This window comes from Fukomys damarensis, unplaced genomic scaffold (assembly GCF_012274545.1).
Source record: "Fukomys damarensis isolate Sample0158 unplaced genomic scaffold, DMR_v1.0_HiC HiC_scaffold_10, whole genome shotgun sequence".
In the NCBI taxonomy this organism is placed as follows: Eukaryota; Metazoa; Chordata; class Mammalia; order Rodentia; family Bathyergidae; genus Fukomys; species Fukomys damarensis.
In genome coordinates, this window is record NW_022900922.1 from 32,426,606 (window position 1) to 32,444,672 (window position 18,067).

At 47.4% G+C, this 18,067-nt stretch overlaps 1 protein-coding gene across 1 annotated transcript in view; it reads right to left on the reverse strand.

Annotated features, from left to right (window-relative positions):
• Positions 1–18,067, reverse strand: part of Bmp6 (bone morphogenetic protein 6) — a gene marked incomplete at its 5' end in the record, with an annotated part of 102,183 nt that overhangs the window by 9,739 nt on the left and 74,377 nt on the right. Inside the window, 3 exons of the mRNA XM_010623070.2 lie at positions 8,222–8,304; positions 8,573–8,687; positions 9,123–9,271. Coding sequence (XP_010621372.1) covers positions 8,222–8,304; positions 8,573–8,687; positions 9,123–9,271 — 347 coding nt within the window. The remainder of the gene's footprint in view (positions 1–8,221; positions 8,305–8,572; positions 8,688–9,122; positions 9,272–18,067) is intronic.

The window sequence follows — 18,067 nt, forward strand, 5'->3', positions numbered from 1 at the left end:
AAATATAAATAAGTAACAAAATAGAAGTTCATACAAAACAGAGAGACAGATCTTTGCAAAAGAGAAGGGCACCAAGAGATGGAGGGAGGGAGTAGGGGGAGGAGGGCTGACGTATCACAGCAAACTGAGGGAGAGACGCTCACTTCTAGCACAGTGGGGACAGGGTACCCCGGACTCTGCAGGAAGTAGGTGGCTGGGCTATGTCACCCAAGCAGCACCCACACCAAGCACACAATGGACTCTACTCTGAACCGTGGGACTCTCTAACCCCTAAGGGGGATACGCGGTGAAGTCATCCAGCCACCTTCGCATGGCATCTCATTGGTACACATAGCCAAGGTCAAAGGGTCCCCTGGCAACAGAGTTTGGACCACCCATACAGTGAAAGCCTACGGATACACAGGCTCCTCTGTCACCTGGTGGCAGGAGAACCAGAGAAGGCACAGCCACCACCTAGCTGCAGATGCCAACATCACAGGGAGCACCAGGGACACAGAAGCACCTGTGTCACAGCCACTAAAGCTCAGCCCAAATCCCAGGGGCCAGGGCTGCGCACCCACTGTCCTTTCCAAGCAGAGGGGTTACTGGGGCCACTGGGGGCTGATGCTGCTCAGCAGGTGACACACGGCCAGGAAAATAACCAGCACTGCAGGAGCCTGGGACAGAGGGACATGTGCCACGCTGAAATCCTCAGATTTGCTGAACTCAGGCTACACGCTCTTCCCAAAGGAAGCTTGTTTTCTAGAGGGGACAATGGACTACTTTTAGGTCTCTCCTAGAATGGCAAATGCAAGGACAAAACACTGGCTGTTAAAATGGCACCTCTGTCTCTATCACCCTGGCTGCTCTCTCGGGGCCCTTATCAGTCTGCCTCATCCAAAACAAGTCTGTGGCTCCCCTCACCTGGTGCAATCAATACCGCCATTGAGGGTCACACAGGGACTCCTTGTGTCACAAACACCAGATGAGGCCAGGGGACCATCATGAGATTTCCTTTTCTGCTATCAACGGGTTGGAGGACAACTTGCTTTCCAGAGTCTAGATTTTACTTATAACCTGGAGAATTATCACTCACGGCCACATTTTTCTTGTTCATTTTTATCACTGGTTCCAAGATTTCGGTCTCACAGGACTCCATTTAACTGGGGTAGGACTTTGGTCTCTTCTCAGCTTTTGTCTTAATTATAAAATAATATGGAACCACTTGTCTTAAAAATAGACAAAGCCTCCCCTTAAAGACTGGGCTATATGACATCCTGTGCTCTAAACGCCTTCTGTTCTCTTTATTATTTCCTAGCTGGGCCAGTCTCCTGGGCCCCATACCTCCTGGGTTGCTCATTGCTGGTGGACTATTCAGGCATCCTGCAGCACTGGCTTATATCTTTTTTAAAAATTCTATTTATTTATTTGTACCTGGGATTGAACTTGGGACTTTGTACTTGCGAGACAGGTGGTAGAACCACTGAGCTAAATCCCCAGCCCTTGTATCTTTTTATTACAGGCTGGGTATTCCTTATCAAAGATGTTTGGGGCCAGAAGTGTTTCAGACTTTGGAACATATGCATGGCCTTTGCCAAGGCAAGCATCTCTGATCAAAAAGCTAAAACTTTTTGAGTGCTGACAGAATGCTCAAAAAAGTTTCAAATTTTGGAGCATTATGGATTTTGGATTTTCCGATTAGAGATGTCGACCTGTGTTGCCTTCTCCCGTTGGCAGCCATTTGCACACCCCCAAGTGGAGGACTAGGGAGCATGTGGAAAGGTTCTTTCCAGCCCATCTCCCTCATTATCCTCAAGAGTTTTAGTGATGAGAGAGTATCAAGCCTGATAAAAACAGGGTTTAAAAGGATTCTAACTTTTCAATCACCAACCCTACACCTACGCTTCATATCTGTGGCAAATGGAGATTTGACTTCATGTACGATGGTGAATATGCCTCTATTTCTTAACCAATACATGTGGAAACCAAGCTACCTAAAATTTTAAGACCAAAATGACAAAATATAATTCCCCACTCATGCAAAGAACCAATGACTATGATTTTGCCATCCTAAAACATGCCTACTCTTCACTGGCTGTTCACTGTGGGTCTACCCATTCAGCTTTGGCATCCCCAACTCAGGGGGACATCAAAGACAAGTACTGGGGACATCATAAAAATGAGATCCCCCAGACTGTGGGTTGCAGTTCCTTGCAATCTATAGCAAAAGATGGCACAGTCCTACTAATCTATAGCAAAAGTCCTAATAAAGTGCTCAAATAAATGAATTCTGTAAGAGATGAATTATGGTTACCTTTGTCATGTTGGAAGCACACGCCATTGTCCCAACCAGCAAGTCCCAGGGATAGGAGATCAGCATTAGCAATGAGAAGGTCCCCCACGCACCTCACTGTCCTAAAGCTGCATTTTCCCAACATTCTTAAGCATAAACATGTGGGTGGGTGGGAAAGACATGGAGGAAGAACTTATTAATGCTCACAGGTAGCACTGGAGCAATGTCAGACTCATGCCCAAGGACTCACAGAGTCTTATGGGGTTACCAGTTAGTGGACAGCTGGCAGAGCTGGATAGTGACAGCTCAAATGAGAATAAGAGAACTCTGACTTTACATGAACTGTTAAAAGTCATGGACAACATTCCCACTCTCATCTGACAAAATGAAGAGTGATTCTAAGTTACAATGTCAGCAGCAGAAAACCTCTGACTCGCTAGTTGATTTGAAATAGCATTTACTACCCCTTCCTTCTTAGAGATGTCTTGGAAAGATCCCAGAAAAGTCGTTGGATCACGGTCTAGAATCACCAAGGGAATTATCCTTCAAGGCCATTATTTGTAGAGCTCACAATGGATTGCCCAAACAGCATTGCAGTCCCCAGGGGACATAGTACCACAAGTCCTCGACTTAACAAACATTTGAGTTGTGAACTTTCACAGATACAAACAAACCTGAGATTATACAGATTTGTAGATGCAAAGAAGTCCTGGAAGCAGCTCCTGTCTGCCGGACACTGCCACAGCTGTGCTGCCCTGTGCTTACTGTCCAGTGCAATGGTGGACAGCAGTCCAGTGCTCAGTCAGAGCCCAGGATGTCTGGAAGCAGGGGGAAGAGCAGTGGTGATGTGGAGGGAATGCTAGGAGGTATAAAGCAACGGCCATGGAAAGAAAAGTTAAAATAATGGAAAGATGGGACCAAGGCAAAAAGATGGTAGATGTCACTCATTCTTATAACATAAATTGTCCAACCACTGGAATAATTCTAAAGAACAAGGAGAAGACCATGGAACATGTGTCAGTGAGGTCAATAATATCCAAAAAGCTTGGTAGTAACAGAGGGCATGGAGAAACTTCTCAGTGTGTGGGTGCAAGATCAGGGTTGGCACTGAGTCCCACTCAGTTTAATGCTAATGCAAGAAAAAGGTAAAAGATGGTGTGAAGCTTGAAGAAAAAAATGGGGTGAACAGGGCATGTCTTTTCCTGTCAGCCATGGATGGTTTAATAGTTTCAAGGCGAGAGCCAACCGCCACAATGTAAAAGTAAGTGGTGAGGCTACAAGTGCAGAGACCACATCTGCCTAAGAATTTCCAGCAATGCTGAAAGAAATTACTGATGAAGACACTGGTTTACCCCAACAGGCTTTGAACATCGATAGGACAGGACTGTACGGGAAGAGGATGCCAGAAGGAAGTTTCCTCAGGAAAGAGGAAAAGTTGACACCAGGCTCCAGAGCAGCAAAGGACAGACTTGGTCTGTGGGTTGGTGGCAATGCTTCTGGTAATAGGAAACTAAAGTCTCTCTTAGTTTACCACCCAGCGAGCCCAAGAGCCCTCAAAAACATAGCCAAGGACTCTCTACCTGTTGTGTGGAAGACTAACTTCAAGCCTGGCTTACACAGGCCATTTTCCAGGACTGGTTTTTCCCTCACTTTATCCCAAAGACAGAGAAATACTGTTTGGAGAAAGCTATCCCATGCAACTTTCTTTTGCTACCTGACAGTGCACCAAGGCACCCCCAATTCATGGATGACTCTCATCCCAACATCAAAGTCCTCCACCTACCATGCTCGCCCATCCAATCTATGCACCAAGGAGACATTGCAATTTTCATGAAATACTATTTATGACCCACTTTTTGTCAGGCAGTGAAGGCAGCTGGATCAACCTCATGACAATTTTGGAAGGACATTAACATCCACAAGCCCATAAAATACATCGGTTTTGCTTGAAGTTTTAGCTGTCGCCATGAATGGGGCTGGGAGGAACCTCTGCCGCAGTTTGTTCATGAAGTTCATGAACCTGAGAAGATGGGTGAGGAGTCCAAAGAGGTCTTCAACAATTTAGTGACCCCGAGCAAGAAGCAGGAGCTGGATCTGCAGGAGGACAACATCCCTGAACTCCTGGGTGTTAGTAATGAGGTCCTGCTGGGCTTAGAGCTCAGTGAAAAGACAAGGAGAGCTCAGAGGAAGATGGAACCAAAGAATCAAATAGATTTACAACACAGGACATGGCAAAGGATTTTCTTTACTTCAAGAGGCACTGTTAGTTTTTGTGGCATAGGACCCCCATGTAGAATGACACACAAAGGTTGCAGCAGCCATAGAGTGTCATCCAGTGACCTAGGATCCGGTGGCAGCGAAATTCCACCTTTCTCTCTGTCTATTGCTGATGATGCCTCAGCCCCCACCTACCCTCCCTCCTCCAGTGAGTAACTGTCCTTGTCTGTTCAGTCCACGTAATCCTCTATATGCCAGCTGTTGTACTGTACTATACCACTGTTTTAAGGTAACTGTAAAAGGTTTACAGTATTTTTGTGTTTTGTTTTTTAATGCTATATTGTATATTTGTGTCAAAGGTGTATAAGACTCATTTTGTTGAACTTACAAAGCAAACTGACTTCCAGAATCAAACGGACTTCCAGAATGGAACTGGTTCCTAAGTCAGGGTCTGAGTCCAAGAGAGAGACATAAATGAGGGAGGAGGGCAGCAGGTAGAAAGAGATGCCTAAAGTAGAGTTGAAGAGCCCAAGGGCAGGTGTCACAAATGCAGAAGATGGTTAGAAACTGAGGCTGAAAAAGAATCACCAGTCACTGGAAGCCCCAGGGTGAGAGGAGTACATAGCACCTGTCAGACGTGCAGAACCCACAATGCTGTCCAGAGGCCAAGTATTTGCACAGGAGAAGAGTGGCCCTGCCACACTGTCCAAACCCACTGGCGAAGGCACAAGTGTGCAAAGTCCAGCTTGAAAGCCAACTGCAAAGGTTGGTATAGACCTTGGGTGGCGGGGAGGTGGCAGAAGGGCTCCTGGCTCCTCCCTTGGAGTGGACTACTTGGGTCTTGGGCATCCACAGCTCAGGTCCCAAAGCAGCCACTGAGTTCCTTTGCACGCTTTGCCCTGATGCCAGGCAACTTGATAAATGACGTGAAGTTCTTTACGCAGAGGCAAGACGATCCCTGGTGGGCTTTTTCTGAAAGCACCTGGTTTGGTGGAGAAGGAGCAGTTCCCTGGGAGCCCACTTTCTCCCTTCAACCCTCTGAGAGATTTACAAGGGGAAAGCAGGCTGGAGTCACACCAGCGACCACACTTTTCTGTATCAGCCACATCGGCCTGGTTCTCAAAGGCGCAGCAACCTGTGGTGGCTTGGCCCTGGAAGGAGAGACTAAGACATGACGCTGGTTTCTTCAGGTATCCAGCTTTCTGGAAATTCCTCCTTGGAGAGAAATCTCTCCTTCTGCATATCCACTCCCCTTTACAGAAGAATAAAGAGCCAAATACATAAATTAGTACCTTGGGCCAAATGAAAGCAACTTCTCCTCACTGGCTTGGTCTTAAAAGACAGCGAGAAGGGAGGATCATGGATTACAATACTTCCTGGGGACTTTCATATATGTGGGGTCACAGGGATTTGGTATAAACTCTTTTGCCCTAGGACTGCTAAAAGGAGCAAAGGCAATCAGGAAGTCCTGGCTTGGGAGGTAGGGGGTGGGGAGATCAAAATGAAACAGAGACATTTGCATCTTATTATAACTTAGATCAACTTTAAGGCCCATATTTAATTTTGATTCAAGTTGGAAAAAAAAAACAGTTGAAAGAGACTTGGAAAATAATAATTGGGTGACATTGCTAAAACCCAAATCAGCGACAACATGTTTTCTCAATTATGAGAAGTTGGTGTGCATACATACTGGGTTGGTGGGGTTGGTGTTGAAGTAATCAAGTGAGATTTTAATTTTAAAAAGCAATCAGCATTTCAAGAGATGCCTCCATGTCTGAGGTCCCAGAGCCGACTGACCACAGGTCCTGAATGACTTCAAGCCCACCATGGTGAGACGCCCCAGAGGGAGCCACAGATTATTAGCTCCGTTCCGCAAGCTGCCTCCAAAGTGAATAAAAGCGAGCAGGCACTTCTCCGCCTCCTTCTTTTTAAGGCCCCAGCCCAGACTGTTTGTAGTAGTAAACACAGGAACACCCGTATTGCACAAGGGTCCCGAGAAACACCAGGAAGACCCCACGAAACACAATGTCACGTCACACAGGGTAGTGGATCTCAAGTTATCAGAGAAAAAGACAGCTCATAAAGTTGGGACCTAAGATTTAAGACATACTTCTTCCCAAAGAAAAATCAGGCACCTTGGAGAGTTACATTTACTCCTTCTGGGCGATGAAAGTGACATTTATAAAAAGCCACCTGGAAAAATAAATGCATCTTCCAGTGGTATTTCACTTCCGGCACACACACACCTACTTTTTATGATTGGCTGTAACAAGTCTTTGAATGCTATTTTGAGCCAGATGAAGTGAATTTCATTTAATTCCAACCAATCTTCAAGGCACTCATCGCTCCGGCTTTACCAAGGAGAACTGATTCTGAAAAGACTAGGTTCATCCAAAGTCAAAAGGTAGCAACAAGGTGCACAAGTTCTCCAACTGCAAATCCTACCAAAACTCCCGCTTCCTTTTTGGTCCCCAGGCTACTGAAGTGGCAAAGGAAACCCAGAACTGGCAAGCACTGCTGGGGAGCCAGAACTGCAGGGGTCTGACTTCACTTCTACCTAATGGCTACATGGATGTCTGTCAGGAGGGAAGATCTGTTCCCCTCTGCCTGTCACCACAGGGGTGCCCCACCCCTCCTGCAGGGTGGCAGGACAGACAAGGGTCCCAGACCCAGGCAGGAGGGCTTCATCCTCTCTCTCGCCCTATGCATGAGCTGGTTCCAGGTATAAGGAGGCTGAGTCATCCCTGCCCTAGAGACACGCACACAATGTGGCCTGGCCAGCCATATCCCTTCCTAGGCATCGAGGAGCCATGGGGTAGGGCTCAGGATGCAGGCCAGGCCCCTGCTTTCTGCCAGAACTGCAGTGAAAGGGGGGCTGTCCATCTGCAGTCGAGATTGCCAAGGTGACAAAACCTGGAACTGTGGGATGCTCTCCTGCCACCACACAGTCTTTCTGAGAATGCCACCAACAAAGGAAAATAGGAAAGAAGAGAGAGAGATTCCTAGTATCATCTGAGCCCAGGGATGCAGCCAGGCCCAAAGCCAGAATGCTTGAACTGCCCAGTTCAGTAAAATCCATTTTCCAGGGCTGCTGGTGTTGACTTTCCGTTACTTCCACCCAAGAGCTCTGATAAACACAAGTCCACGTTACACAAACACATGAGGTTACTGTGCACCCATTCAGCAGCCCAATGGGAAAATCGAAAAACTGAAAAGCTCCAAAATGTGAAACCTTTTGAGTGCCAACATGATGGCACAAGTAGGAAAACCTCACCCTGACCTCGCGTGGTGGGTCACTGTCACAACCCAGGTGCTGTGCACATGACCTTCAGGCTGGGTCCAAGGCGTCAGTGAAACGCAAGGAAGCTTTGCATTTAGGGTCAGCTCCTGCCCCCAGAATATCTCGTTACTTAGGTGCAAATATTCCAAAGTCTGAAAAGATAAAACATCTGAAACACTTCTGGCCCCAAGTACTTCAGAAAGTACCGCCCGCGGGATTTAATAATGCAACCGGAAATAAAAGTGGAAACGTTTCCATGATTTTGAGGGGAACTGAAAAGGAGCTGGGCAAATCTAGCCAAACAGATGCTCATCTGGTACAGAGCAGTCAGGCTGCCTGTGGCCGGGGTCTTTAGCTACTTAGATGCCCGTGACTGTGACGGGACAGCTGGGGCCACCACCTTGCGCCGAGCTGTGTTCTCAAGGAGGCCGCGGGGCTGCGCTCTCACCTACCCGCAGCGCTGGAGACCCGGGACACGTCCTGGGCCTGGGTGGAGCGATTGCGACTCTGCTGGCGGCGCCGGCCCGGCGCTGACCTGGCGGTGCGCACGTGGACCTCGCTCACCTTGAAGAAGGCCACCATGAAGGGCTGCTTGTCGTAGGGGCCGTCTCTGCCCACCAGGCCCGCGGCGCGGGGGTTGACATGGAGCCCTGAAATGCAGACAAGAACACGGAGTCTGAGTCCCGCCGCCACCCGGGACAGCAGCAGCCTTCAGAGGACTGGGCTGGGGAGGAGCGGGGGTCTCCGGGGCTCTCCGGGCTCTGCGGGTCTGTCTCTGCTGGCGGCGCCGGCCCGGCGCTGACCTGGCGGTGCGCACGTGGACCTCGCTCACCTTGAAGAAGGCCACCATGAAGGGCTGCTTGTCGTAGGGGCCGTCTCTGCCCACCAGGCCCGCGGCGCGGGGGTTGACATGGAGCCCTGAAATGCAGACAAGAACACGGAGTCTGAGTCCCGCCGCCACCCGGGACAGCAGCAGCCTTCAGAGGACTGGGCTGGGGAGGAGCGGGGGTCTCCGGGGCTCTCCGGGCTCTGCGGGTCTGATTCCTCCTTGCACCTCTTTCCCTCTGATCTTCTTTCTCCCCAGTCCGCGAGTGGACTGCACGTGAGGACCCTGAGCTCTGCGACTGTAGGAGGAGGGGGAGCCAGGGGTTCACCTGGCGGCTCTCGCCTTCCTTCCTCCCTAACCCCCTGCCTCTGTCCCCCGCGCCCCTGCTAGAAGGGCTTTGGTTTCCAATGGCAGCCGCCAGGGAACAGTAAAAGGTCACCCTGGAGCCCAGGCCTCCAGGACGGCAGGAGGGGACGTGAACCACAGCACCCCCAGACAGTTTTCGGGGTGTGCGAGCCCCAGCTCACCGTCCCGCGTGACCACGCTCAGCTGGAGCCCCATGTTGTGCTGCGGCGTCACCAGCCACAGGTTGCTGGTGGCCGTGATGTCGAATTCCAGCCAGCCTTCTTCCGAAGCCCACACGACTCGGGTGTCCAACAAAAACAGGTCGGAGTCTCTGAAAGGAGAAAACGAGGCACCGTGGGTCCCCATCTGCCGGCCCGGCATTGGGATGGAAAACACCAAAGTCAGCCCTTTGCGGCCCCGGCGGCGGATGGCGCACAGCGAGAGGGGGGTCCTGCAATCTCCCCCAAAGCCTGGCCACGGCCGCTCCTTTCAGATCCTTTCTGAAATCGGGGCAAACAGCAAATCAGTATCGTATCGTTGTTCAATCTTTACTCGTTTTATTTCACTGCTTCTTTACATTCTCTCTTTTGAATGCAGCTGTTTATAGCTTACTCTGTGGCTGGCGACCTCTAAAGAGGAAAGTAGGAGCAGGATTAAGATTAAAATCGGGATCCATGGAGCATTTAGAAAATTGTGTCTTGATTAAAAATCATTTTTTAAAATTAGGACCTGGAAACCATCATGTTAGTGCCAGTGAAGTCAGGAGAGACAAGGAGCAGCATCACATTTCTTGGTCACCTGCTCTTTTCTTCCAAGGGAGCCCACTGAATCATGACCTGGGGTGAGTGACAAGAATTTTTCATGCAGAATATATAATGAGGGGTGTCTGTTCAGTCTTTTGTGTTTAGCCTCACTATGGACCGCAGGCTGGCCTCTAACTTGCAGCAACCCTCCTGCCTCAGCCTCCTGGGTGCTGAGATGACAGGTATGTTCCACCACACCCGGCAGTTCAGTTATTCTTAAAGCTCATTCTAGCACAATTGTGAGCCACTGTTGGGGAACTTTGAGCACTTACTTTCCACTGAGCATCAAAGAGAATCCATCAATCTCTCTCTCCTCTCTGGAGATAATGGTCTTGGTATGTTGCCTAGGTGGGCTCTAAACTCCTGGCCTCAAATAATCTTCCTGCCTCAGCCTCCCAAGGAGCTAGGATCACAGACATGAGCCCTCACACAGAATATTTTTATATTTTTACTTTTTGACCAACATAACCCCAGGACTTACAGAAAGATGGTGTGTGGGCTTCTTTCTGTCCCCTCACTTGTCATCAGAGGTCATCTGCCACTGTTTCAGAACCAGTCTGAACCTCAATTCACACCCCCAGGCCCATACACTGGAAAGAAGTGGCCCGGGATTCTCACCACAGGGAGGGCTATGGCTTGGCCACAAAGAAATTAAAATCTTCAGATGCTGGAAGTATTTTGCTGCAATATCTTACAGGGATAAAAATATCATTAGCATTAAATACAGGCTCATTTGAAACTTCAGAAGCCAAGATGCTCCAAAATCTAAAACGTGAGCCTCACCACAATGCCACACCCAGCCTTGTGGGATGGGACGTACTCCAAACCGCTGAAAAATCCCTCACTGCCTGAACTGTTCTCTTGGTTGGTGGCTGCTCTGTGAGGTCGGGATGTGCTGACTGAGGCTGGCGTTTTCTACCTCTCGTTTTCAAGGCTGGTGATTTCCCAGCTAGGTCTTATTTTCGGGGAAACGTGGTAACATAACATTACCTGTTTTGCAGTTGAAGAAATTGAGGCTCATGTGTGCAGCCAGGATCACAAGCTCACAGAGGAGAGAACTTAGGGAAAGAACAGGTGAAGGGACTTAGATTTGAGTCAAGAAGTCGCCCATATCGACACACCCCCTTTTGAAATTACCAAAGGCAGCCTGTGATGAATGAATGAGATTCATTTCTAGTCTGAGAATTATTTTTATGAGGCCAGTGGATCATCCAAGTGAAAATTTTCAGATTTCTTCCACGGGGACAGGCCATTTCCTGCTCGCTAGATTCATTTCTAGTCTGAGAATTATTTTTATGAGGCCAGTGGATCATCCAAGTGAAAATTTTCAGATTTCTTCCACGGGGACAGGCCATTTTTCCTGCTCGCACAGCTACTTTGCGTTAGAAGGGAACTCTATTGTCATCTTTCCCAAAAATAAACAGTAGGCACAGCTAAAAGCAGTTTACTCAGCTGCTCGGCAGAGCCTGTGGGGGCCACACTCAGCCTGTCCCCTTTAAAGCTCCCTTGACGGGACGTGGCTTACCCCCTGCAGACAAACTGCCCCCCACGCCTGGAGCAACAACCAAGCCGGGAGACGAGGGGTTCCACGGAAAACAGCAAGAGGAGACTGTGGGGCCAAGGCTTTGAAGTTCAGATGCAGACAGACATAAATCCTGTGCTGGGAGGTCATGGAAGACCCGAGTCCAAAAATAACACATACGCTACGGAGGGTTCTCTGGGAAAAGTAGCCCAGGCCCGAAGGAAGCCCAGGACACATTCGTGTCAGAGGGGCAGAACTTGGCTGGCATCATCTACGATCCAGACCCGGAGAGGACTACAGGGGGAGACTGCTCTGAGGCGCAAAAGGCGAGGTACAGAGCTACCGAGGGTCCGTTATTCACAGGGCTTCAAAGAGGCAACATGCATCTAATTCTTAAGCACTTGTAATAAGGGAACATAGAAATATGGTCCAAGCCCGAGTGTGGCATGGCTGGTAGGAAGAGATGGGAAAAGCTTTCATTTATTTATTTTTTAAAAGACCGGTTTTACAATAAGGGAAATAGGAGACGATTTACAGGAGAAAGTAAGGGATGAAATAGAAAACCACTGCCCAAAAAAGGAAGAAAGAAGAGAACGTGGGAAGAGAGGAGAGAGGCATAAATGAGATGAGGAGAATCAGAATCAAGAGTGAAACTTATGACAGAGACAAAAGAAAGTCGATGGGGATTATTCATTGTTGTGTGGAAATAGTGGGGTCTATAGGGTTTGTGGGGTCGGTGGACAAGAAGGGCTGAGCTTCTATCCTGAGTTATGGTGGGGCTCCCAAGACCTCTGTTGTTTCCATGCCATTTCTCTACACCAGATCTCGGTGTTTATGAGACCTGTTAAGCATATGTGGTCCAACACCCAAGCCTTGAAGATTAAGTTTCTGTGGTCTATGGTAGCAAGGTGATCTTGAATTTAGATGCTTAGATCTAGGATGCTGAGGTAACACAAGGGCTTAAAAATGACTGCACCAAGTAGGATAAAGGAATGGCAGAGTTTACAGTGTGCCTTGAAAAGTACAGCACCAAGGGCTTCCTTTACCCTCAGGACAAGCAGAAGAGGCAGGCTGCGTTCTGATGGCACCTTCCTCAGCGGAGGGACTGAGCCCTAGCAAAATCTCAGAGTCACACAGGCGTATCAACTTGACCTGAGCAGCAGAGAGACCAACTCCCTAAACGGAGGGTTTATCTGGGAACTGGGAGGGACTGCAATCTGGGCTATGCATGCGAGGGTGGACCAATGGTGCCTCAGAAGAGGATGGGGAAAGAGGAAACTCTACATTTGGCTTTAGTGGTTGCTGGGGATGGACACCAGGGCATTGCACATGTTAAGGACACACTGAGCTATAGGCCTAGCTCCAAGAGGAAGCTTTTAAAAGAAAAAAAGAGCTAAGTCCCCAGGAGCATGGATGAATGAACGAACAAATGAATGAATGAATGAATGAATGAATGAATGAAAAAAAAGAGACATCCATGCAGGCTGTTTTGAAACAAAGCATTGGTTCTAAGGGCTTATGGCAAGAGCTGATGTTAACTCTTTGGCAGAGACCACCAGTGTCAGGCAAGAGCCCACATGTAAAAGGCTGATCTGGAATATTGCAGTCTGGAGGAATTCCTTGCAGTGAGGCTTGTCACAGGAACATGGACGTGAGAGTTCCACAAGAAGGAACCATTTTGTTAGGCTTGACCTAAGTGATGCCATTTTGATGCTAACACCTTTCACAGTCATTGAGGGAAACCAAATTTAAACCGAGCCTGGCCTCTCAGCTATCACATATTTTGGGATCATAACCCATTGCACCAATGAATGTACAGCACAGGCTAAGCAGGAGCTGAGACTAAGATCAAAATATACTGCATGCAAATGCTGAAGTGAGCTAGATACTACAAACGTGTTAAGATACACAGGGCAGACACAAGGCTAGGAATCACGAGGGCACCAAGCGCACCAGGGTCAGGGGTGTGGAGGGGTACAGGCAGGAAGGCACCCTCGCTGGCTACTGCCTGTCTCAGACAGTCCTGTTGAGATGGCACCCGATGAGCTCTTGGTCATGCCCTGCTCCCCCGCCCAGCGGAACACTGCTGTTCCATGTGGAACATCACAGCACACTGCTGCAGCTCCAACATGTCCCCAAAGTCCCCGGGCTGAACACTCCAGCTCCAGTGCAACAGTTTGGAGAGGTTGGAACTTGAAGAAGACAGTTAGGCCACCAGGGCTGTGCCACATAAATGGATTGACACAGTCATGTTTGCGTGGGTTGTCATTTATGTCTCCCAGCTGGAGGGCTTGTAAATGCACAACTGTCCCATTGGGCTGCTTTTTATTATTTTGTTGGTAAAAGACTAATATGAGTGCTTAGGTCTGTTGGTACAAGCTGCCCAACTGTGCATGGGATGGTCATGCACAGTGGTTCAAACCAGCGGGAATGTGTTAATGGCACTGTCATCTGAGTGGAGGCGGGGTATCATGGGAGAGTGTTGCTCATGAAAGGATGACTCATCTCCCTTTCTCTTGCTCTGCTGTGTGTGTTCTCTTGCTCTCTGACCTTCCATTATAACATAACCCACCATGGGCCGGGGATTTAGCTCAGTGGTTCTGCTGCCGAGGTTCAATCCCTGGTACCAAAAAACAAATAACAAAACCCACCAAGGAGGCCGTCCCTGGACTTTCAGCCTCTACAACTATGAGCCAATAAATTTCTGTTCTAGAGATGGGTGTAGTGGTACAGGCCTGTAATCCCAGCATCCAGAAGGCTGAAGCAAGAGGACTGCCATGATTGCAAGACCAACCTGGGCTATGTAGCAAGTTCAAAGCCCATCTAAACTACACTGAGATCCTGTCCCAAAAAGCCAAAAGAAAATAATCCTGTTCTTTAAAATGACCAGGTCTTCGACACTGTTACAGCAGTACAGAACGGACTAAGACACACACATTCACTCCGCAGGGTGAGAGACTTTAAAAGGAATAAAGCTTGCAGGCACAGTTTCACTGGTCAGCCTCAAAGCATTTAAGAGGCGCTATTTACAACAAAGCCCTGACACAGTTCTGGGCTGATTCACATCTATTTTCTTTCTCTCAGTGACCCTTGGCCTTCCTGCTCTACTAAGTCTGGAAAAGTAGCCACAAGTGGGGTGGGCTGCAGCACAGGGGTAGGACACTTCTTAGCATGTGCGTGGTCCTGGGTTCCGTGCCCAGCACCACATGTAGGCTCCCATGTGGTCCCTTCCACCACAGCCACCAAAGGACCCACCTTGGAGACATTCTGTCTGATCAACATCGCGGAGTGCAAAGCATGATGTCTGCCTCTCCTTTGCCCTCAGGGAAGGGCAGGAAGTACCTGAGCCACTCCTCCTAGGGTTTGATCTTTCCTGAAAAATGAAATCCATGAAGCCCCCATCGCCCTGTCAAAACAGAGCTGTGTTTTTTACCATTAACCATTATGCTAGAAAAATATTTTTGATCAAGCGGAATTTATACAATCAAAATAAGCAAACATACGTAATGTCTGATAAAGGGATTATGTGGTCTATTTAGTTCTTTGCAACATATTCCCATGGCATTTGTGTCTGGAATCAATGGTAAATTACGATACTAGACAACATTCATATATTGATAAACTCTTTAAGTAATAAAGAAAGAAATAGAATGAAAGTAAGAAAATCACTTGGGAAAATTAACGAAGCCCTTGCTTTGTACTGTTTCTTTATATAAGGTGCAGCATATATATTATTTAAATTTTTACCACTAGAGAGAGAGAAACAGAATATTTGAAAATCAAGTATTACAGACCAGAATAAACTGCTAAATCACTGTGTACAGAGATTTGAGTAGCCAGAGTGGATAAATATTATACAGTTGGTTAAGTTTTCATCGGTGTCACTCAGTGTTACTCAGTTTTCACCTCGGCAGCTAGCACGGTATAGAGACGCTTCAAAAGCCACAGGCCCTTTGGCCCTGCAGTCTCATCTCACAAACCAGAACAAATCTGCTGGCTGTCAGCATGAACACAGCGCACGGTAACACAGTGTCGAGTCCGTGGCGGTTCCCAGTGCTCTCATGTGTGTCAGTTTCTCACAGGTCCTAAAGAGAAATACAATTAACACCAGCTCAAGCTTACAGGGAAGGAAACGGAGGCACCAGGAAGCCAAGGAGCTCACTCCCAGTCACACAGCCCATGAGCTCAGAGCTGGGATTTGAATCCAGGCCACTGGGCCCAAGTGTTCCTCACCCCAGTGGTCCTCAGTGCACCCTGGGTCAAGTGCCCCATGGTCATTGGCCCTCACCCTGAAGCTCCTGGTTCGGTAACCCAAGTAGGGTCAAGACTGCACTTCTAGCAGGTTCTAAGGTGTAGTCGTTTCGGCTGATCTGGGGAGCACTGGGTGAGCACCAGGGCCCAGCTTCTCCTTCTTCATTAAATGTGACAGCACTGCCTCTGCCTCCTTTGCAGACTAAAGGTCAAAAGCCATCTGCTCACAAGAATCTTGCTGCTGTCCCTGCAAGAGTACAAAGTGGATGGAGGATGCTACCAAATATCCATCATCTCAAACTGGGAATGAGCACCTAGGTTAAGGAGCAAAATCATGGAAAGATCAAGTCGGAAGTAGCAGAGCTCTTAGAGCCTGGCTTCTGTGCAAGCAACACAGAAAAGAGGGCGTGGATAGTATACACAGTCATGGCTGTTTAACCTGTCTTCTTTGGCCACATAAACAAAATAATGCTTCCAAATGCTGGCGTCTACCCAACATACTCTAATGACAAGCTCAGAAGGGGGGAAAGGTTCTGCCACCTTTTAAACATGTTTTTTTTCCAAAGCCTATTGCAACTTTTAATTCTCCAATCCTGCATTTCACAGCCTTGCCCAGTGTGGGCGAAGGAAACAGTTCAAATATGCTAATTCATGATTTTTTTAAAAATTGCTGCACAAAATAATCTTAACCACTAATAATTGGGCATGCCTCCCACAAAGCTAGAAATCTTTTTACAGAAGTGCTGGCAACCAAAGCAATCAGTTTCTAGGAGTGATTAATACATAAGGTATCATTTCCAGAAATTAAAAAAAAAAACTGTTTTGTCTTCCAAGGTTACCTAGTGGATAAGCATTTCCTTTTCTTATCTCCAACCATAAAATATTTTAGCATCCTTCTGAGTGCAGACACTTTAATCTGGCACTGTGCCTTACAAAGAATAGAACTTAGGCTGAGAAACAAGGTTTGGTAGATTCTCTCTCTCTCTCTTTTTAATTTCAGGTAGATCATTTTAGGTATGAGGAAAATACACCTAACCGGGAAGATGAAACTAACTAACCAGTTACACAGTCTGAGCTGTGGGTTAATTGGATTATCTCCCTCTCAGAGGTAAAGGAATAAATATGTAAAAGTTCGCTCCTTGCCAAAGCCAAAGATTATCAAGTTAGCAGTCAGCAGTAAGATCTCAGCAGTCCCCAAGGATCAGAGCTGTGAAAGCCAGAAACAGAAAGAGAAACAGGTGTGGTTGCTCAGTGATAAAAGGCTTAGGTTTTCCTCTCTCATCTGGCTTTCTCAAATTTGCCCTTCTCTTCAAAAAAGAAACCTGGCTCAGGTATCTAAAGTGACTGAACTTTTATCTTCAGTCTAGCAGGTAGCACTGAAAACCCAACTAATTCCCAGAGGGATCGGTCAACAAGTAATGCTTTTCTAAAGAAATTAGTCTCCTAGATCCTGGAACTGGATCGAATAGTGGATCTTGGTCTTATTTATAGAATTACAATATTTGGTTAAGGATGCAAACATTGTGGGGAATCATTTAAAAGATTTTGAAATGAACATAATAAAAAATATTACCCAGAGACTTCAGCTTCTAGCTACTACATCTCAAAGTAACACTGCCACCAAGAATGAGTAAAAATAACGGATGAACAACTGAAAAAACACTTTTTTGAAGTCATCTTAGAGCAGCTTAGCCAAGCAACACTTCATGGGTCAAGACTAAGGCCTCGAAGACAAGAGAAATGCACCAGGCAAGACTGGAATTTGCTCTTGCCTTTTCACTCCAGAGCATGTTAACTCCTAGCACGTGGCACACCCCAAACTGAAAGCAGCAGCCTTGATTTTGGGCCAAGATCCCCAAAACTACAGCTCAAGATACGTAGGACATAAACGGCTAAGTTCCAGGAGGAAGGAGGCTGCACTGAAGTGAATGTGTAAAAACGATCTCATGGAAGCAAGGGTTCACTTCTATCCAGTCCATCCTCCTCTCCCCCATGTGCTGGCTGCCTTGAACACCAATTTTTTTCATTTGAGATATCTGCCAAATACTAAGCTGTGTATACATGGGACGAGAAGCTGAGAAAACAAGTAGAAAGAAACTGTTTAGAGGCTTAATAGCAAAACAGAATTTTTGGCAGCTTCACAATGCTGAGGAGTTAAAAATTAGAGTTCAGAGCCCACCAAGGAAGAGGTCCCTCAGTACAAATTCTAGATTTTCAGTGGAAACCCCTGAAGGGCTAAACTGTAGGAGAAAGGCAAAACCAGAAACAGATGAGCCTCAGCAAATCCTGAAGCCCAGCCTCAGTAGGAATAAAGAGAATGAGATGATTTGCCTGCTTTTCATCTGATTTCTAGAAGAGCATTAAATCCAGTCTGGAAGAAGGTAACAATATCTACACCTGGTTATGTCCAAAAGTTGATTAAAAAAAGTTATCAGGCATGCTAGGAAATAAAATCAAACGAGGATCAAGGGAAGCAAAAGGCAATGGAAACAGACCCCCAGGTGATCCAGGTAGTAAAATTATCAATGGTCTTTGAACCCAGCCTACTATA